The sequence below is a fragment of the Mastigoproctus giganteus genome, chromosome 8, assembly GCF_048544385.1.
Source record: "Mastigoproctus giganteus isolate SK-2022 chromosome 8, ASM4854438v1, whole genome shotgun sequence".
Lineage (NCBI taxonomy): Eukaryota > Metazoa > Arthropoda > Arachnida > Uropygi > Thelyphonidae > Mastigoproctus > Mastigoproctus giganteus.
Window position 1 is genome coordinate 3393687 of NC_143582.1, and position 23166 is coordinate 3416852.

The following is a 23166-nucleotide window of genomic DNA, read 5'->3' on the forward strand; positions in this document are numbered from 1 at the left end:
TCCCTTTATACAGTATCCTAAAAATAAAATGAATTATTTTCTTACCTGTCTAACATTTCAGAAGAAATCAAGACAAATTTTAATTATTTATCACTACATTTGTATTAAAAAATGTGCCATTTCACTTGATTAAGTCAGAGGTTATGTGTGAAGTGCAAACAGTAAGTTTTACTATTTCCGAAGGCAATAACATAACTGAAATTTGGAATAACTAATTTAAAATTTGTCTTCATAAAATTATATTTTATAGAGGTACCACTGCTAATAAATCTTGTTTACAACACTAATAGGTTGTTTATCTTATTCTGTTAGGGGGATGAAAATGGTTACACTCATTTATTTGCAAACTATAGAGTGCCAAAAAACCTCCCAAAAATACTCCAAAAGCATCATACATATAACATATGTTACAACCTAGAAATATAACTGCCTCAGAGACTAAACTGTCAGATACTGGCATTAATGAGAAAGAGTAAAAAGAACAAACTTGTTGATTGTAAAGAACAATTTGTTCTTTCAAATCAACAAGAATAATTCTAATATGCTGTACAAAAGATATATGTGACAGCAAGTTAATTCTAATGTGGAGATGAACACACACACACACACACACACACACACACACACACACACACACACACACACACACACACACACACACACACACACACACACACACACAAATAAATTATGCTTTAACTAATTAGCTGAATGAAATTTAAAGGTTATATCAAGATAAAATCAAACTAAATTAATTCAAGCACATAATATTTCAGAGCCGCTTTTGGCTCTGTTTTCTAGAAATATGACAACATTGAGATTTGGGTGAATAAAGGTAACTAGTATGCCTAGGTCTAAGCAAATGAAGGAGAGACTGAAACATGTATTCATTTCTATATTAAGAATAATTAGCCTTGTGCTTAATTTTTTTACAGTAATTCTAAAGAAAAATTGTTTGAAACCTTGAATTTTTGCAGGTTGTAATTTTTAAGAAATACAAACTTATTTCAGAAAATGGAGGAAGAAGTCAACAAAAAAGGAGTAAGGTGAACTTGCAAGTTTGGAGTTAAACTGTGAATAGATACTGTCTGGGTTGATGCATATTCTGAACGTTTTTATCATTCAGTTGTTAATTCAGAACAAGTAGCCACTGAAGTATGGCATCAGCAAGGTATGCAGAAACTCTCATCAGTGTGGAGAGTTTATAACAGAAAGGTCACATACAAGGTGCGACTAAAATGAAAAGAGAATCGTTGCTTGCCAATGGCTTACTACTGCACATGTCAACAACATTCATATTGTGCTGTAGCTTGTTTTTTCCTGTACAGATCAATTCTTGTTTTTTTGACATCGGTTAAGTTTTGATTGCATTGTGCCTCTGAGTGAATCAGTGTTTTAACCTTTTGTAGAAAAAAGGAGTGATCGTAATTTAGAGCAAAGAATTGTCAAAATTTTTTGTGAAACTCAGTAAAAATAGTGTAGAAATTTTGAAGATGTTATGGAAAGTTTACAGTAATGAAACAACATGACAACAATGGGTGTACAAAATGCACAAACAGTTCAGAGAGGGATAGGAAGATGTCCATGATGATGGCAATCTTCTTGTAAAGAAAACAGGAAGACTGCCAACTTCAATGCCTTATTTAGCAAATTTATTGCCATATAATTTTTTCTGTTCCCAAAAACAATCTGAGGATTTAGCAGACATTCAGAAGAATACAATGCAGAAATCAAAGGCGGTATCTTCCAAGAGCTTCCACTGCTGTTTTAGATCCTGGAAATCATGATTGGAGAGATGCATAGGTGCAGCTGTAAAGTACTTTGAAGGGGATAAACATTGAAATTGTTGTATTTAAAATATAAATGATTTAAAAATATTTCTCATTTCTTTTCAGCTGCACCTTGTATTAATAGTCTGCTTGCTCTCTTATGAAAAGAGACAAGAATTTTTAAATAGGTTTTTAAGAAATGCCATTTGGTGCTAGGGTGGGCTCAAGATTTGTATAAAATAAACTGCTTCTTGGAAGCAGTTTATTTTATACCTTACCAAAATTAAACCTTACCTAAATTCATCGTATTCGTCCTTAGTAATACCCTATTGGACGCTGATAGTTTAAATAAATTCAAGGAGGAACTGGACAAACTTTTAGAGGGAATGGATGTGTGAAATTTTTTTTTTTTTTTGGCTGATGCTACATAAGCTCATATGTTTGCTTTCTTGCATCACATGCCTCCATTACTATTACTATACAGAACTGTTTCACCTATGTTCATCTTTAGTAATACCTATTACTAAGGATGAACGTAGATGAAACAGTTCTGTTTTCTGAAACATGAGATATTCAACTGGATATTAGAATGACCAAAATTAAGTAAGTTATCTGCCACTTGGAAAATGACTTCAGCAGTTAAGATGTTGGATATTCAATGTTTAAAAAATATGTTTCAAAGGACCATAAGTGTGCCATGTACTTATGGTCCTCTGTATAGTGAAAGATTTTTCAAACAGAAAAGAGATTTGTAGCAACACTTTTATTAATAACAAAGATAGTAAACAAGGGAAGAAAGCCACTGCTAATATGTAATGAGTAGCCAGAGAGGAATGCCAAAAAAAAATATATGGTGTAACTCTTATTCTTAAAAATTACTGTATAAATTGTCAACTTTTCTGATCCTCTGGCTGGCCACCCTGGTTGCCATTAATCTATTTAAACTCATGTAAAAAATTAAGGAAGTTCCATATTTTCTACTGTTTCAGAAACAAAATCTAAGTAGAAAACTGGGAAAATGTATGTAATAAATAGATTTTCACTTTTTCTTTCAGGATACATAAAATTCATATAAAATGCCTCCAATATGCAATTTTCACACTCCTAGAAATAAATAGTATTTTTTACTTTTGCTCCTGATAAGTTAGAGACCATAAATGATAGGTTTTCTTTTACAGGACTACATAAAATGGGAAAGAACAGTCAAATATAACAGTAAAATGTTGGCTCTCATTGATTATAGGTTGTTTTATATCAAAGTATATGGTGTCTCACAAAATTAAACATTACTATATGCTAGGATTTGCATTCTAAACCATTCCAACAAGATAGCTCATTTATCAGAGAGTACAGAGCACAAGTAGAGAACAATGGAGTTAAGTTCTGCTACATGATGAGTCAGGATTCATTCATATAGTGATTCCCAGTGGAGTTAAACTTTGGAGAAAGCATTATACAAAATAGCCCACCAACATAGGTGAAAAGGATGGTTTGGGTGTTGGGGGAATAATAGAATGGGGAAGCACCAACATTAATGGTTTTTCATGCCCTTTGTTATCTTCAACAGCAGAAGCTTCATGATCAGATGAAATCTTAGAGCCCTACATAGGACTGTTCTAGAATATCCATTTTTAGAATATCCTTTTTATCCATCCTTTGGAAGATATCCAAAGAATGGAGTTGCCTGGCAGATTTTCAGACTTTGACTGTACAGAAAATGTTTACAATTCCTTGGAGATGTGAATTTCCAGTTGTCATGTTTTAAAAATGCTCAAAAACCTCTGCGAATCCTTATGTAACTTTTTATTTATGGTATGAAATCTGTATTATTTTCATAAGTTGATTATTCTTCCTTGACAAGCATGTTCACTGCATTTTTGATGGATTTCATAGGTGCCTAAACAAAAGTGGCATCTCAACAGGTGGTGATGAGATATTTTTAAAAATGTACAACTTCCTTAACTTTTGCACATAGTTTTATTTTTTATTTAAACTGGCTACTAAACTATAAAATGCTGGGCTTGCTTGGAAGAGCTTTATACTAAAGTTGATTAAAAGCCTTTGCCACATTTAAAGCAACTGCCTTCAGTTTCTCTAAATTTTTCCCATGAAATCTATCCAAAGATGAGTGGCAAAAGTCAAAAGATACCCTTTTTGTATCAAAATTAGGAACCAATATCAGTGATCAATAATCAGATGGAAGATTTTGAGATAATGAATTTCTTCGCTACTTTATAAAGGGATGTAGTAAGGGATTAGTACAAACTTCTGTGTGTAATAGGAAAAATACCAATGGAATAAGAAAGTATAAAGAGATGACAAAGCAGGATTTATGTCATCCGTGAATATTAAAATATCCACTTTAAAAAAGATTTAAGATTAGGACAAATTTGCTATTAGCATCTAGATGCACACCCAACTCCTTGATAAAGCATGGTCTTGGCAGTGCCTAATCTAAATACTACTACGGATTCCCTCCAGTCACAAACTGGCTCAATGGCAGCTCTACCAGCCTGTAACTGGAAGCACACACTGACAGCAGCAGCATTCATTTATTAAAAAAAAAAAACAAAAAAAAACACACACTTGAGCAGCTTCATAAAATAAGCGATTTCATATATTACATAATATTAAATACTTTTACTGTTCTTCACAAAAACATGCATTTGTCTATATTTTCCTAGTCATAAAGGCACCGGTATAAAAGCATTTACAGTTCAGGGTTCAGATTCAGACAGAGATGATTTTCTGTAAGTCACTCCAATTTCTTTAATCTTTGGCATAAGCTCTTCTAATTTATGTTTGATTTCACACTGCTCTTCAGATGAATCACCCAAAGTGATGTGCTTTACAACTAATTCTATAAAAAGAATAAAAAATTTATTGAAAAGCTAAATAATTAAATATAAGATTTATTTAAGAATTCAAAAGAATAAAAATTTATTAAAATCTATACATTTACTTTACATTATACATAATCCTCTCAAGAATATTTTGACATCAGTACTTTTCAAAAAAACAGATGTTGGCCAGTAAAATAAATCATTACTAGCCACACCAAAACTCAATTGTATGTGGTGGTCATATTTTGATACATTTCAAAAACTTTTAATAGAGAGGAAACCAAAAAAAACTTTAAAATTAGAGCTTGATAAAGTGATTTAATAGGAGTTAACTTTTAGGTTTAGGTTTACTATTATGTTTTGATACCATTTGTATGCCAATTGGTTTATTAAGTGTGGGATGCCCTCCGTCCATAATGATAGCCACAATCTTTCTGGGAATACTTTCAATTGATGTATGGTGATTGATATTTTGTTCTGGCCCTCCCTTCAAATTAGCCATCATTCATGCAGTTGAAGAGGGCAATTTTACTGTACTATGATACAGCCTTCCAGTTCATTCTCAAAGATGAGATTAAGGTCAGAGATCTTTGCTCAATAGTCTAATTCTGAAACTGCCCTCTTAAGATAAAGTCAACATCAAGGAACAGGGTGCATCAATAAATGTGTCATCAGCAATGATGGTGAGATAGCTTTCTGATGAAACCATGCACACACACACATCAGAAAGGCCTAGGGTATCCCAGAAAATATTCCCCAGAGCAGAACCCTGCCATCTCCACTATCCTCTCCGGTACAACAAGAGCTGACCTGCATGTACCATACATGCAGGTCAGCTCTTGTTGTCATTGCCACATCCTTATTCTTCTGGTGGAATGATACAAAAGGAAATGCAACTTGTCTAATCACCACCTCTTCTTCCAGTCATCTGCTGTACAACTGAGGTTTCAGTCATCATCAGGAAGAGCATAATAGTGATAGATGAGATGCAGATGTCTGCCACAAGCAGTCAGGAAGGAATGTCAAGGACAATGCTCTGGAATTCTGGAATCAACAGAAATGAAAGTGATTCCTGCACATTTTTATTGGGACCAGCAGCAGCTTGGAAAGCTTTTTTTTTTTTTTTTTTTTGGTAGTTGTTGGCGCATCGGCATCTGTGGCCATAATGCACCTCCCAAGGTTTTTGCAGTACTTTGATCCAAGCCCGAGGCGGGATTCGAACCCGCGACCTTTGGGTTGCTAGGCAGGTACTTTACCCACCCGGCTAGCCCGGTCGGCGCTTGGAAAGCAAGGTACCAGGGGGTATCAAGGACTGCTGGGAGTCATCATGGAAAAAGTAAATACATGGGCTGTGTTAGGGTAACTAAGGGTAAGGAAAAGTGCATATATACCAATGCTGGGAGCATAGTAAATAAATTTGATGAATTTGAAGTGCTGGTCAAGACAATAAATGTGGACACTGTTGGGATATAAAAAATACATAATTTGAATATGGCGAGTACAATGTGTACAGAAAGGACACATTGTACGCGGAAGGAAGGAGGAGTTATGCTGTTAATTAAGAAACACAAAACCTAAGTCATGCATCCAACTGACCTTGGTGGACAGTGCAATGTTGAGTCAGTTTGGTGCATTTTTTCTTTCCCAATAAGCATTGGGAAGAATAGAAGTGTATCATAGGCCTAAAGACTCTGATGAGTACAACGAACAACTGTATAGAGAACAGAGTGGGCCAATAAATCAGAATGTTGTATAATGGGAGATTCTAACTTTCCAGATATTGACTGGAACTTGTGGATTGGTCACTCATACACTAGAAAGACTTTTGTGGATTTATTGGATGATTTTCTACAGTATCATGTTCAAGAGGCAACCAGAGGGAGTACTACTCTTGATCTGATTATCAGCAGTGATTATTCATGCATTAAGAATCTGCAGATAAAGGAACCACTGGGTGGCAGTGATCACGGTGTACTGATGTGGGATTTACTTAAAGATGTAACTATCATCAGGGATAAAGGGAAAGGTTTTGCATTCTGAAAGTTCACTACAGTGGTCTCAGATAGTTTTTAAATTCTACACAGTGGGATCAGCTGATGATGTTACCAACAGCAAATTCTAGATGGGAGGCATTCAAGGTTGTTAGTTTGTTATTTGGTTTTTAGGAGCATTAGCAACTAAGGCCATATTGCTCCGGGATATGCAGTGGTCATTCTCTGACCTTTCCGCATCCTCCGTATTTGGTGGTGACGGGCTCAAACCCCGGTTTAATCAAGAAACGTGTGCTACGCACTGCTGCTCCTTCCCACCTGGCTACAGAGGCACCTGGCATTCAAGGAATTAACCATGGAAGCTACTAGGGTTTTCATACCAACTAAGAAATACTGTCAGATGAATTAATGAGACTCATGGCAGAGAAGAAAAATGCATGTGATGCATATAAATTATCAATCGACACAAAAGCGTATGATAGATATAATCTAGCCTTGATTCAAGCCACAAAGGTAGTTAGGCAAGCCAAGGCAGATTATGAGAAACCTTTGAGAAAAGATGCAAAGAAGAGCATCAAAAACTTCTCTTCTTTACTTATGTAAACTCTAGAAGGAATGGAATGCACCAGACTGGTCCAATTAATATTGATGGTTTGGCTGTTGATGATCCTGCTCAGGTAGCTGATAAAATGAATGAGTATTTTGCATCTACATTCACATGAGGAATTCTCTAGGGAAGTGGAGGGCAGAGGTTTATCAAACTCTCAAAAGGGAACTAAACGATTTTGTAATAACTGAGAGGAAGTGGAAGAGAAACTGTTGAAGTTAAACATAAGAATGGCACCTGGTGTGGATGGGGTCTATCAAGTTATATTAAGGGAAGCAGCAAAGGAAGTAAGCAAGCAGCAAAGGAAGTTTGGTCCTTGAGGTTGTCACAGACATTCTCTCAGATATGCCGGGCAAGCTTTACTTGCTACCTGGGAGTCTAAAACGCTGATGGAACTAATATTCGGGTGACACTCAGTTCAAGTGGACCCAATTTCGGCGAAGTCCGGACGGTCTGTGACAGCCAAATCCTCTGCTTGCACCTTCACGATGGTGGGACTGTTAGTAAATCTGGGTATAACCTCCATGCTCAAGCACATGGTGGGTGACCACCCAGGTGTGAACCAACGTAAGCAGGGGTCGAGATGTGGCACCCATACCACATGGAGGAATGCCGCCTCTCTGCGTTACCAGGCAGTACTAGGAGGCAGATGACTCTCATCAACCGGTGCAATACCACCACTTTGCTTACTGGAGGCTTGAAGTGGTGGAACCCATGTTTAGTCGCCAGAGCTAAGTTCCGGCAACCCTTCCCTATCTCTTCCATCATGCAGTATGATTGATGACTTTTGAGGTTATGATGAACATCATGGCGAGATCCAAACTTCCTTACATTTTGAGGGTACAGCTCTAAAACGGTGTTCGCACACCGGCCACTAGTCAGTACACCGGACCGAACCTATTGGTAACTCTCTAGGAGGCTTCTGGATCAGCTAGTGTATAATCTTGCTACTTCTACTCTGCCAGATAGTGGCTTGAGGGAGTCCAAGTAGTGTGTATGCGGGGGGCATTGTCGAGGCCACGTTATGTCATGGATCTGGGTATATTCTTACCACGTGTACACTATATCCAAAAATTTCATTACTTCATACAGCACGTCCCACCCACTTTTTCTTACTATCGAATACACCATGAATTATAGTAGTAGTAGTAGTGGCATGTGATGCAAGAAAGCAGGTGTATGAGCTTACGCAGCATCAGCCAAAAAAAAAAAAAAAAAAAAAAAATCACACCATTCCCTCCAAATTGCCTGTCCAGTTCCTCCTTAAATTTATTTAACCTATCAAACTTCCACAACGACAGATGGAAGTTTGTTCCAGCAATCAACCACCCGCTGGCTAAAGGCAAATTTACGCACATCTTCTACATCTGTCTTTTCTTAATTTGAATTTATGCCCCCTTAGGTTTGTAATCTGAACAAGTGGAAGGATCCCAAATTGCAGTGGCTGGAGACTAGGCACCTGTGCGGTGATCTGAGTCTCCAGCCACTGCAATTTGCAGAACTTAAGCCTCTTTGGTAAGAGGAACCCTTCATTCCCCTCACCAATCTTGTTGCCCTTCTCGGTAATGACCTTGCACAGATTGTTCATTTACCTACAAGAATACCGGACAATCCTAACCATACAGCCAACTCGCTTGATCCTTTTCTCACAAACAACCCTTATAAGTACATGGTCGAAGTGAGAGGTCCTTTAGGCACCTCAGATCCCAACTTAGTGATTGTTTCTTCTACAATGGAGGCTCTATCTCATGGCTATTCCCAACCTCGTATTGTTTGGCATTACAAGAACGCAAAATGGGATGACCTGCGAGATTTCTTTTCTTATTTTCCTTGGTTGGATTACTGTTTCAAAACTTCTGATGTCAGCGTTTGCTCAGATTGTATCAGTGAAATAATTTTTGCAGGAATGGAATCCTTTATCCCACACTCCACTTTAAAATCTCATCCTTTATCTAAACCTTGGTTTTCCAATAAATGTGCTAAGGCTGTTCAAGAGAAGAACGTTGCATATCGTAATTGGCTTGTTTCTAATTCTTCAGTTTCATTTTTTCATTTTCTGCCTACACCAAAGCTCGCAACAATTGTAAAGCAGTTATTAATCAGTCTAAACTAGAGTTTGAACAGACTAAGAGTAGAAAACTTGCTTCTTACCCTAATGGTCGCCGAACATTCTGGTCTCTTGCCAAAGCTATTGGCCACAACTTTTGCCCAGCTCTGTCCAAACCAGATGATTCTATTGTCACTTCATTCAAGGATAAAGTTGACTTGCTAGCATCCCATTTTTCCTCCAACTCATGTATTAATGATCTTGGTAAAACACCTCCCACCATTCCGAACATGCTCCATTCCATGCTTCCTGTGGTCTTCCATCAAAAGGATTTTGATGCTAAGAAAGCTCCAGGTCCCGATGGTATTTCTCCACTTGTTCTCAAAACCTGTGCTCCTGAACTTACTCCTGTTCTTTGCGCCTTATTTCACTTTCTTATTCCAAAGGTGTTTTCCTTCTGCTTGGAAATTTGCTCATATCCAGCCAGTTCCTAAAAAGGGTGACAAATCCCTCTCATCCAATTATCGTCCCATTGCAATTACTTCTACTCTTTCTAAAGTAATGGAGAATTCAATTAACCGGCAACTCTTAAACTACCTAGAAACCATCCATCTGATCAATGATTGCCAGTGTGGATTCCGTCAGTGTCGATCCACTGGTGATCTGGCTTATGTTACCGATTTATGGACTAATTCAATGGAAAAGTTCAGTGAAACACAAGCAGTTGCTCTTGACATCTCAAAGGCTTTTGATCATGTTTGGCCTAAAGGTCTTCTAAACAAGCTTCCATCTTATGGTTTGCCAACTGTTTTTTGTAATTGGTTATCCAGTTTTCTCTCTGATCGCTCACTGAGGGTGATGGCTCTCTGTCTTCTAATTTCTCCACTAATGACAGTGTCCCCCAAAGTTCAGTTCTTTCCCCCACTCCTTTCCTCTTGTATATTAATGACCTTCTTCCATTGACTGGAAATCCTATCCATAGTTTTGCCGATGATAGCACATTGCATTTCACTTTCCATTTTTAGAAACCTTTCCCAGCTCAATCAGCTTCAACTTCTCGAAAATCTGCTACCAATTCCTTAAATGCTGATCTCCAGGTAATTCTCCAGTGGGGCAAAGACAACTTAGTTGATTTCAATCCTTCTAAAACTCAGTCGTGTTTTATATCTCGCAAAAAGGATTCTTCTGCTCCTATGCTTATCTTCGGTGACACTCTGATTTCTAGGCAAAATGATATATCTCTTTTGGGGATTACCCTGACTTCTAATCTCTCTCGGCACCAACACATTACAAATATTGCTTCCTCTGCATCTAAAAAAACTTGCTTTTCTCTTTCGCATTACTTTTCTTCCAAACAGCTGCTCACTCTGTATAAATCGCAAATCCGCCCTGCCTTGGAATATTGTTCCCACATCTGGGGTTGTGCTCCCAAAACCTCTCTCAGGCTTCTTGATTCCATTCAGAAGAGGGCAGTTAGGTTAATTAATGATTCACCTCTAACAGAGTCTCTCCACTCACTGTCTCATAGACGTTCTGTTTCTGCTGCATGCCTCTTCTACAGATATTTCCATGGGCGCTGTTCTTCTGAATTGGCTTCTATAAATCCCGCTCCCTGTTTCAAAACAGTCCGAACACATGCCGCCACCAGCCAACATCCATTTACTGTCCAACTTCAAACTCACAGAACCAACTTTTCCTCGTTTATTCATTCAACTGCTGTTTTCTGGAACAACTTTCCTTCATACGTATTTCCTGAAAATTACAGTCTACAGAAGTTCAAGTCCAATGTCAACAAATATCTTCTTTCTTCTTCTCAACCTCCAACCCAAGCACGGTACTATAGGTTCTAATACCTCTTGTGTTTGGGGTTTACATAAAAAAAAAAAAAAAAAAAAAAAGAAAACATTTAGCCATAATTATGAGAGCATCTGTGTATTCAGGGTGTGTGGGTCCCCATGGATTTAAGAAGTGCAACCCCAATTCACAAAGAGGGATCAAAGGGTGACATAAGTAATTACAGACCAGACCTGTTAATTTAACTTCTCTTCCAGAGAAAGTAATGGAGTCACTCGTTACAGAAGTAATGCAGGATCATCTAGACAAGACTGCAGTTATAATTCACACAAAACATGGGTTTGTTAAGTGGAAATCTTGCCTGACCAATTTGATTGTGTACTACAATGTGGTTACAAAGGAACTGGATGCAAAAATATAATTTTGATATTACATACTTGGATTTTAGAAAAGCTTTTGATACTGTTGCTCATAAAAGACTGCTGTAAAATTGGAGCAGTGTGGCATTAAGGGCAAATTGCTGCTATGGATAAGGAATTGTTGAGTACGAGAGTAGTAATAAATGAACACTGTTCTTCATTTACTAATATTATTAGGGGAGTCTCCTTGGGTTCAGTGTTGGGGCCATTATTGTTTTGTATATTTATCGATGATATTGATGAAGGCATCAGGTTTAATGTCCAGGTTTACAGATGATACAAAGGTTGGCAGGGTTGTTAATGACAGTAAGCTACTGCAACAGGATCTAGAAAAGTTAGGCAGAGGGCCAAGAAGTGGCAACTGAAGTTTAACGTCCCCAAATGAAAAGTACTGCATATGGGTAGCAAGTAATCCAGAGTCACATACCAACTGTGTGGTACTACACTCAGGGTAGTGGAGAATGAAAAATACCTGGAGGTAATTATGCAGTCAGATATGAAGAGCAGTGTAGACAGGCTAACAGGATGGCTCGTGGTTTTGCCAATGATATACAGGAATTTTGCTAGCAGGGATAAGGCACTGATTATCCCTTTGTATAAGGTAATGGTCAGGGCACACATTGAGTACTGCATACAAGTCTGGAGGCCTCATTTTAGGAAGGATGTAGAGCTGCTGGAACGAGTACAGAGAAGTGCAATAAGATTGGTGAGGGGATATTTCTACAAAGAAAGGCTTCTTCAGTTCTGCAAATTGCAGCACCTGGAGACTAGATACTTACAAGGTGATCTGACTAAGGTGTTTAAGGCTTTGAATGGTTTAATCAAGCTCAATGCTAATTGGATTCTTTCTCTTGCTCAGATTACACACTTGATGGGGCATAAATTCAAACTGAGGAAAGATGGTTGCAGAATAGATGTGTAGAAATTTTCCTTTAGCCAGTGAGTGGTTGATTGCTAGAATGAATTTCCATCTGTCATTGTGGAGGTTGATAGCTTAAATAAATTGGAGGGAATGGATAGATGAAATGGGAAGTGGTTTTTTTATTTTTTTGGCTGATGCTGTATAAGCTTGCTACCTTGCATCATAATATGCCACTACTAATGAGCTGTTACAGTTGTTTTTCATCACATTCATCTAATTTTGAATTAGCACCACAGGTTTTGTGCAGGCTAGTTGTTCTGTCCATTGTCTGCAACTCATAATCACTTATACAAGTAGGTCAGGAATAGTCCATTAACCATGCTGTCATGGAGATGAACACATATCCAAGATTTGCAGTTATGTAGAATTGCACATTTGATAAAAATTAAGGCAATACTTAGAAACATTGGCCAGTATGCTTAATGTACAAGTTTCCATCAATTTTGTTGGTAGGAATATGTATAGATGTAATTGGGTATATTGCCATAGGTTTAATGAAATTCTCATGTATTTTCAAAATTTAATATTATTTTTGACATCTGTATAATGCTATATATATATATATCATAAGCTTTAAAATGATATATCAATCACTAGAGAATAAGTTAAGTACCTTACTGTATAATTTTTGCTCTTTACAGATTCTTATATAGGTGGTGTGAATCAACCACTGGCATTTATAGAAGGTCATGTGATTCCTTTTCCAAAGAATAATAAGAAAAGTCAATAGAAGAATTCCATTCCTGAAGTAAGAACATTGGAATGAAATCCATTCTGTTACAAATGCTATAGTACCTATTCTTTCTCAGTCTGTGTTGACTCATCTTTCAGAACAAGCAAGGACAGACACAGAAAATACTGAGATTCATTGGAATAGAATCTCAGTATTTTTGGTAATTTAGAGGAGAAACTATTATGAAACAAAAGTACAACTCTAGGTGCCAGAACCATTGACATATTATCATAGTATCTGATAACCAGCAATAAAATGGAATAATAACCCACTTCTATTTCTTTAGCTACACAGTAATAGGCATTCATTGTCGTCTAAAGTGCTTTCAAAAGTAGCTATTCTTTTGTATCTATAAGATTTATTATATTTATATTTATTATTATAGATAATTTATTATAAGAAAAAATACAAAACTTAAAAGTATGCAGTTACTTAGAAAATAAAATATATAAATTTTAAATCAGTGATCACCTTGATATTCTAGTAGCAACTGGTATAGTTCTTGTGGAATCTGCTTTTGGAGGAAAGCAATTATCTGTGGTACAAACTTTCCTGATGCATGTAACATGCTATGTGTCTGTGACTGAAACACCAAATGGGCAGTAAGATGGAGGCATATAGCTGGATCTGTAGTTTCTGATAATTGGCTAAGTAAAGACTGTCGGTGATTAGCTAAAATTTGCCTGCAATTTTAGAATGACATTCATTTAATAAAAAATGTATATTATTATTTAATAACTAAATAAATTTGCACATATTTCAATGTTTTTGGATTTACATAATTAACACAGTTATCGCAAAAGATTAAAGCTTAAGCCTTTTCCTGGTATTACTATTTTAAAGATCAATACAAAAAAACTGGTATAAATTTTCTTGTGTAGATGAAATACCATAAACATTTCTTGTGAAATTTTTATGATATTAAATGTTGCCAGAACTGGGGGAGGAATAATTCATCAAGAAGGACTGCAGGAAGCTTTCTTTTATCCAAAGAATTGTTAGAAATTGGAATAAGTTGCTTCCATTGGCAGAATCCCTCCCCCTTTGGCTAGTGTAGCCAAAGATTGCTTCTTTGAACTATATGAACAATACTGATACATTTTTTATACATGAGGTGCTACTCAAAAGTTTCTAGATTCCTCTTGCCATATGGATAATGTTATACAATTCTGCTGGTAGATGGTGACACTGTATACCTTTGTTTGGCACATCCTCTACCTGGCTTGATTCAGTGTTATTTTTTTGTGCCTCCAATTAAGATTTGTTTAAATCTCTTCACAATTTCAGTGTTTTACTAGGATAATGGATTTCAAAGAATGATGAGTTTGCTACTTCAACAAAAAAGGTGATTCATTATTCATGATTTTCAACAACAACTGAGACTCTTCTATAGACCCAACTAACACATTTTGGTGTAAAAAATAAATATGCAATGAATAGTGGAAAAAACTGTGCTGTGACCAAAAGCAATGATTTCTGGTCAAAAACAACATGCTCTGGACTCCATGGAAATTGAGTAATATGGTTATTCTTCCAATTGCTTTAAAAACCTGGGTTCAATTATCTATGACTGGAGGAATTTCTAAAGACTTCTTCAATCAAGGCTAAGTTAGTTGACCTTGACCTGATGGAGTAGGGATATCCCCTCCTCTTCTATTTAAGATCAGTTAACTTGCTTGCTCAGTGCAATGAGGCTTTTTCAACCTATTCAACAACATAAAAATTGGCCTCAAAATATGCACTCATACAGGCATAAAACACAAGAAAAGCTATAGCAGGCCTGGAAGGCAGTGGATCTAAAATTCATTAAAACTATCAGTTCAAATACCGCAACTGACTTGACCTATGTTGCAAAGAAGCAGGGCAAGGAAAGAAAATAAAAAAATAAGAACAACAAAAATCTGGTCCTTTAACTTCTGTATGTCTCTAGATTTAGCTGTTGTGATTTCTTTTTAGCTTAAAATAATAAAATTCAAGCCATCAGGGGCAAAATTTAATGATACTTTGAAGGATACCACAAAAAAAAAAAAAAAAAAAATCAAATCAAAAGAGGCACTGCAAGATAATGAAACAGACATTTCTCAAGAAAATTCCAGTGATGGTAGAATTGATGGAAAGATGCATATTATCTTACAAGGACCACGTTGGAAGAGATGCCATGGGTAGTCAGTAAGTAAAACCTTTTTCATTCAATTTTATTTTTTATTACAGTCCAGAACCAATGGGCAGTCAGAACTAGCTGAAGCACTATTATTTTGTATCTAAAAATTTATTATTATTATTATTTTTTTCTAGTAACCCCAAACAAAGGATACTGGAACCTATAGTACTCTTGCACTACAGTATTGATATTAATAGTGGCAAATGATGCAAGAAAGTAAGCTTATACAGCATGGGTGGGCTGAAGGTTAAAAAGAGAAATTATACCTGTTGTATTGGAACTGAATTTCTGTAGATGGTAATTTTAAAAATACAGTGGACTCCCGCTTTACAAATCCATTCCAGAGACACCATCGTATTGTGAAAATATAGTAATGTGAACCCAATAACACACTGTTTTTTGGTAATTCGTTTCAAGACCTTGGAAGCTCAAATTTTTTGCTATATAACTGAGCAATTTATTTCTCTAAAAGGTGATTTTTATAATGGAAATTGTATGCATTGATTAAAACATATTGATTAAAGCACAATACAAAAAATTAATTCAACTAAAGGATGCAAAAACAAAACAGCGGCCAACATGTTTACAAACACTGCTATTGGCTGAGAGGAAAGACCACATAGTCTAGTTGAAGACAATTGTAAGCCCATCATAAAGTAAAATACGTAGGTGCCAGTTAACAGTCACTGGCTAGTAGAATCAGCCACTTTATAGAAACAAATTTCGAAAAACCAATTCAAATCATTAAAATGCACTGCAGTTTCATCGTTATCATATGTTCGGTTATAAGAATCAATTTTGAAATCACAAATGTGATCACAATGACCGACACTTACTACATATCATATAGTGAACAGTATTTTATTATGGAGAGTCCATCGTAAAGTGATTTAATCATACAGTGAACCAGTCGTAAAGCGAAGGAAGGTAGTACCAAAGAACAGAAGTAGTAGGGATAAATAAGAAAAAATAAGGAGAGAGGAAAAGTCATTTAAGAGTTTGGAGTTGAAATGTGAATGGGTGCAAACTAGCTGAGGCAAGTGCTCGAACTGTTTTCAAAGAAAGAAGAGAAATTATAGATGCCAATTCAGAATAGTATCCATGGAAATATCTCTAGAAAAGACATACAGCAGGAAATGGTATGATTCCCAGATCTTGAAAAAATATTCTATGGCAGGGCACTTTTGTGATTTGTGCAGAAGCAGCAGCTGATCATAAAAATATTAATACAAAGAGTGAAAAGAGTAAAACCTGATGTACAGGAAACAACATTTGTGATATACTGATGCCATGCAGAAGACTGTGAAAAATAAGACAGAACTGGATTTTAAAAGGATTGAAATTTTCTTTCTCCCAATGGAGAAAGAAAATTACCTGAGGATTTGAAGGAAATTATGAGGATCAGCATTTAAGGAATTGGTGGTAGATAATCAAGAAATTGTAACTATTTGTGAAGAGCAGGGTGTGTCAAACTGGAAAGCAGATTGTAGTGTACTGTACTGTCATCATGAAAACTATAGACAGGATTTCTGTTCAACTGATTATTAATACACAGAAGGAAAGGCATAAGTAAAAGAAGAGAACCTTTGGGGGAACTCTAGCATTAGTTGAGAAGAGCTAGCCATCTACTCACATACAGTGACTAGTAGAGAAAAATAGCCCCAATTGCAAAAGACAAAACGGCAGATGAAAAGATGGAAACATGTTTGAAAAGCCTATATGCCAAAAGTGATAAAAAGTCTTAGAAGTCTAGAGCAACTGCTTGAGTTTTCTCAGAACCTCTCCCATGGAATTCTCAAAAGATGAGTAACATAAATAAAGATACCACCCAGTGGATCAACAATAGAATCCATACTGGTGATTGTTAAATATTTTAAAAGTTTCAAGACAGCGTAGGATTTGGTAGTTATTGATCTCTATTAATATAAAAAGATAAGTGCAATAGTATGAAAAATGAAAGAAAGACTCTTTCACTTTTTTTTTTTTTTTTAGGGAATTTCCAAGCAGAGGAAATAAACACCAGTATAAAACCTACTATACTGCCAAGTCCACTACCACAGAGAGTAGATTCCTAGGTGGCTGGTTTGGTTGCTAAAAAAGCATGGGGTGTCTGTTTGTAAATATCATGGGAAACCCAGAATTTGTAGTTTGGACTCTGCCTAGAACACAGTTTTTTAAGACCAAGTGGAGAAGTGATTCAACTACTCTTTTCTGTCCTGTACCTCATGATTTTTCTGTCAGAAAAACAAGGGAAGTATTGAATATAATGTGTTTGGTATGGCAGGAAGATTTACCAAGGTCAGTGGTCAGAAGAAAAGTAAAATGCTAATAAGTCAGCTTTATCTTTAAATGACATTGCAACAGAACCACCATCAGGATGTAACAGCATTAGTGTAAGTAGTACACTAATAAGGCAGGTGAGTTGGTTACAAGACAATTATGACATCTACAATTTATTTTGAACAGCTTTAGCATTCTTTTATTGGAAAATCATAATTTAAATAAAGAATGACAGTTTGAAGTAGAATGAGGAACAAAGGATTTCATTCTTACAAGGTTTATAGAACAATTTTTCAAAAGCAAAGAAATATTTCACTGGAAGAAAAGGCAATGGAAGCTTTAAAGTGAATTATTATGATTCGACACACACACATCTGAATTAAAATTGTCCTCTTGAATGTTTTTAAATCTGTGATAATATCATCACAAAAATAATTACTTCATTAATATAAATGATCATTTAAAAGAAAAAGTTTATCAAATGAATAAATATGAATACAAACCTTTCTTTCTTCCTATCAACTTTCCTAATAATAATATCACATATGCCTGGCCCTAGTACAACTTCCAAGTTGTTCTGAAATTCTTCTGTTGTCTAAAATTTAAAATATTTATGTACAGTTTATATAAATTAAGTGTGTGTGTGTGTGTGTGTGTGTGTGTGTGTGTGTGTATACATATATATATATATATATATATATATATACACAAATTCAATAGACATAGCATAAAATGGTACCTATCACGACAAATTAAAATACAAAAACAAAATTGGCGGTGAATATCTGCAACGTACAAAGGACTCTATCAGCTTCTATATAAAGCAAAGCTAATAATCATAATTCCATATTTACAAAATACAAAATCTAAAATACCAAAAAAATACTGAAAATACCAAATTTTACCAGTTATTATTGAATAAGGCTTACATTGAAAGGTACGTCATTATGGGGCTAGTACCTCTCAATATATATATGCCATCAATAACAACCAAAACTATCTGTTTCTGCTAGTTACATGCCAGCCTAACCATATTTATGTTATACTAAATATAGTATAAATCACAGGATTAAGCTAAGTTGAAATTAGATTAAGTTAAGTTGAAATTTGAGTTGATATAAGTTCATTTAATTATAAGTTATCTGAAATTACATTATATGAAATTATCGGCAGACTGGCAAAAATAACCGCTAGCCCTACTGTACTGAGTCTTGAGGAAAGTCTTGTGTGACAAATCACATTTATCACAAGATTTTCCCTTAACAAACCCAAGCTGTGTCTGAATTATTACTGCAGCCTTGTCTAGATGATCCCACAATGCATATTTAACAAGTGACTTCATTATTTTCTCTGGAACAGAGTTAGTAAGGATTTTGGACTAAAGATGAATATGGCTAAAACAAAAGTAATGATGAACAAATATGCCACAGAAAGGGATATAATCATTGAAGGAGCAATAATTGAAAAGGTGTATTCATATACTTATCTGGGACAAATCATTAGCTGTAATAATGATAAATGGTGGAAGTCGAGGGAAGAATAAATTTTGGATGGCTAGCATTCAGGAAATATAGTCACATACTGAGGAGCAATATCCCAATATGTCTGAAATGTAAAATAATGAACCAATGTATACTTCCCACCATGACTCATGGAAGTGAAACTTGGGCACTCACCAAAAGATGGAAGAGAAGCTGAAAACTACACAGCAAAGAATGGAACAAATTATTAGGAATCAGACTATTAGATCAGAAAAGAAACACATGAATTAGGTAGCAAACATAAATAAAGGACATTCTTAACAAAACTAAAGAACTGAAATGGACTTGGGCAGGACATATAGCTTGAAGACACGATGACAGCTGGACTAAGAAAATAACAGAATGGTACTCAAGAGGAACTAAAAGAAAACCCGGACAACAACAATGGAGATGGACAAATGAAATCCACAAGTTCGTGGATAGTAAATGGATGGCCATTGACAAAACAGAAGGAACTGGAAGGTTGCTGGAGAGGCCTTCATCCTGCAGTGTATTGAAAATGGCTGATGATCATGATCCCAGAATGTTATACCCAGTGACATATATACTGGAAGATGACCCCTGTACATGGGGAGAAGTGTTTGGCACGCTGGACGATAAATTGGTGGTATAAGCCGTCCAAAAATAGTCTCTCACTCACTCACTCACTCACTCACTCACTCACTCACACACACACACACACACACACACACACACACACACACAGTTAAAGATTTGACAAAACTCAATAGCTAAGGGGGAGAATGTCCTTCAGAAATCTCCATACAGTTCTAATCTTGCTGCCAGTACCCATCTGTCTGGTCTGTAGAAGGAGGAATTTTGACCTCACTGGCCATATTTCAAAAGCAACAACAATAAGGTGAAATGAGGCTTCAAGGGCATTAGTCCCATTCTATGAGAGAGAGGCATCAGATTTTCTGGCACATCTTGCACTGTTTTCTACATTGCATTCACCTGACTGCTGGTAAAATTGTTTACAACACCTGAACTCATTTTTCAAAGTAGGGTGCCATTGCCTTCCATTGCATTCTTGAATTTTGGTATCCTTTAATAAATGTTAAAGTGTATAGGAAATTCAGAAATGCAGAGGAAAGTGGGGTGGAAGATGACAATCCCTATCCTGCTTGGTTTTGAAATGCAAGTTACATAACAATGAGGCTAATTAGGCTGATCACAGCACCAATAAAAAGTATAGTAACATTTTATCTTTTAACTTCTTTGATCATTATCATGTATAAAATATGCCACTATGATAAATATAATAATAAAAATATTTTATATGCTTACCTTAGCATTCAAGGAATTATGTAGTTTGTTCAGTGGTTCTTTCAAAGTATTTGAAAATTTAGCAATAAGCTTCTGTCTCGCCTAAAATAAATGTAATATTTCAGTAACATGCACAACAATTGGCATAGATCTTAGCAAAAATTGTTAAAAAGGCTAAAAAAAGAAAAGCTATATATATATATATATATATAAAAATATTTCCCCAAAGAGATGCTGTTCTAGTCATGTGGGACTATTTGTCACTGCCTACAATAACAAGCACATATAAATTTAATTTTTATTTTTTTTAATAAAAATTACAACATAACTAAAAAAAAGCATGAAAGCATGTGTGTACCCTGTACACATGAAAGATGTTTTATGTGAAAACATCTTTGACAAAAATCAGAACCGTTTTAAAATCCCAGAACTGAAGTTATGAACTATGTAACATTTCATGCTCATGCCTGCTAGTTTCTCTACCGAATCAACGTTAGTGACTCAGTTAGCTTCATTAAGGAAGTAGCAGGTGTGAACTTATACTCACACCTGCTACTTCCTAAATGACATAAATGTTCATTCAACTTACATCATTCATCAGTTTTACTTCAGTCTGAAATAACAATGTAATGTTTTATGCTCACACTCGCTACTCACTCTACCAAATCAACGTTAGTGACTGCATTAGCATCATCTAAGAAGTGATGTAATTTGTGTCATTTCTGTTTCACATTTTCACCAATGGGCCAAACACTGACTGTCGGACTGAAATTTAGTAAGACTGCCAGAGATGTTTTTGAGAATCAACATTAGTGATTGCATTAGCATCATTTAGGAAGCAACATAATTTGCATCATTTCTACTTCACATTTTTGTGACAAATTTGTCTAACTTCAGTCCAAAATAGTAGGTGTCACCAGAGATGTTTTCACATCAAAAATTAATTTTTTATTTATGCTAGTTGCCTTTCTTTAACCTATTAACAGCTGCAAAATATTCCAGTAGACATGTGAGGGCCTCATCAGATATGCAAATTTGGAAGTTTACAGAAAAGGTCTTTATGAATATTTTGCACTGTTTTTAACTTAATCAATAATTATATTGGTACCAAAATGTTAAATATCACATTTATAATAGCAATGATTATTTAAAAATAATCTATAACTTAATGTTTAGACTTTTAAGCATGAAATTTAGACTTTTATAGCATAGCAACAATAGAGAATTCAGTTTTAAAGTTTCTTTTTTCTTTTTTTTTTTTAATTTTTGTGTATACCCCCTTTTTTTTTTTTGTGTGTGTACCTTACTTCTAATAAGGTACACACAAAAAGGTTCTAATAAGGTATACACATTGAATAAACACAATAAAGTGATATTATTTCCAAAAACCTGTGAAAAAATATTGTATGTGTGTGGGCCTGGTAACCTCCCTCTCATAAATAACTATTTGACATTATTTATTATGCATTTGTTACACATTTTGTCACTAATTTTTTTCCCTCTTGGTTAGTAATTATGTAATCACCATAATACACAGATGCATATAGTGAAGTATGACCATCACAGATTTTTATCTGAATTTTTTTTATCTAGTCAAATACATGTTGATGAAAGATACTGCAATGATATTGCTTTATAAAAAATAAATTGCTAGCTTAGCAGTAGTGCCAATTTCCTAAGTGGTTTCACTCAGATCTAGCAGAATGCCAAAACGGCAGTGAATTAATGAAGGTTACCAAATTATTGAAGGGTGTAAAATATTTCTATAAATAATTATCCCTATACACAGTTATTTTTCAACTGTGTATAGGAATAATTATTACTCCACATAATTTTCATTTTTTTTTTTTCATTTTATTCATTTGTTGATTGGCAGCATTTTAACATCATGTGGAGATAGCAGAGTAACTACGTAACGACACAAAATTATCTACAGAACAATCAACAATATCTGTAGTTCTTTAAACAATTTCTAACAGGTTAACACTCATAAAATACAAGAAGGATCATCTTAAGTAAACAACTTAATTAGCCAGATGGCCAGTAGAATGGCTAAAATATATTTAAATACATCTTCAGGTCAAACACAAGGTAGAGCAAGAAGTTAAAAATAGAATATATTACTCAAATCTCAATAACAACTTTATCACAGCACTCTCAGTGTGATTAGACATCAGAACATCAAAACTAATTAAACATAACTGTCAAATACATTATCAAAGCATATACAGCACAATTAATAGTTTAAAAATACATATACCACATTCAAACCTTATACAAAAGCCATAAGGCTACAGTAATAGTAACAGTGACATTACCAGCAGAATAAGTTACTAAAACAAAGAATAATTGACCTTAGGATTAAGTGACAGCAGAGGAACTACATCAACCTCCAACCAATACCCAGGAATTTAAAATTGAATCTTCACAGTTGAATTGCAACTTCCAGAAGTGAAAGTTTGCAAATAAAAGACTAATTTTTGTCTTCTAGAATGAAAGTTCATAAGAAAGCAGACATTAATGATTACACATATTTGACACTTAATCCAATCAGGGCATAAGCTAGACCAACCAAACAATATATACACTATACAATTATATATATAGAGTCCAGTTCTCAGCGACCAATAACAATTACAAATACACCATATTCCTGCAGCTCCCAACAAGGTGAAAGTTCACAAGCATGAGTTTCCCAAGCAGTAAGTTAAAACCAAAACGATCAACAACAATACAATATTTACACTATAAAAAATTACATCATTTATTTTTTTTATTATTATTTTTTTTTTA

The 23166-nt window shown here is 35.2% G+C and overlaps 1 protein-coding gene across 1 annotated transcript in view; it reads right to left on the reverse strand.

Moving 5' to 3' along the window:
* Window positions 1-4445: 4445 nt before the first annotated feature.
* The window catches only part of Ufl1 (UFM1 specific ligase 1), a 113483-nt gene continuing 94762 nt past the window's right edge, over window positions 4446-23166 (reverse strand). The window contains 4 exon segments of the mRNA XM_090378873.1: window positions 4446-4629; window positions 13597-13808; window positions 18070-18161; window positions 20395-20475. Coding sequence (XP_090234999.1) covers window positions 4487-4629; window positions 13597-13808; window positions 18070-18161; window positions 20395-20475 — 528 coding nt within the window. The 3' untranslated portion in view covers window positions 4446-4486.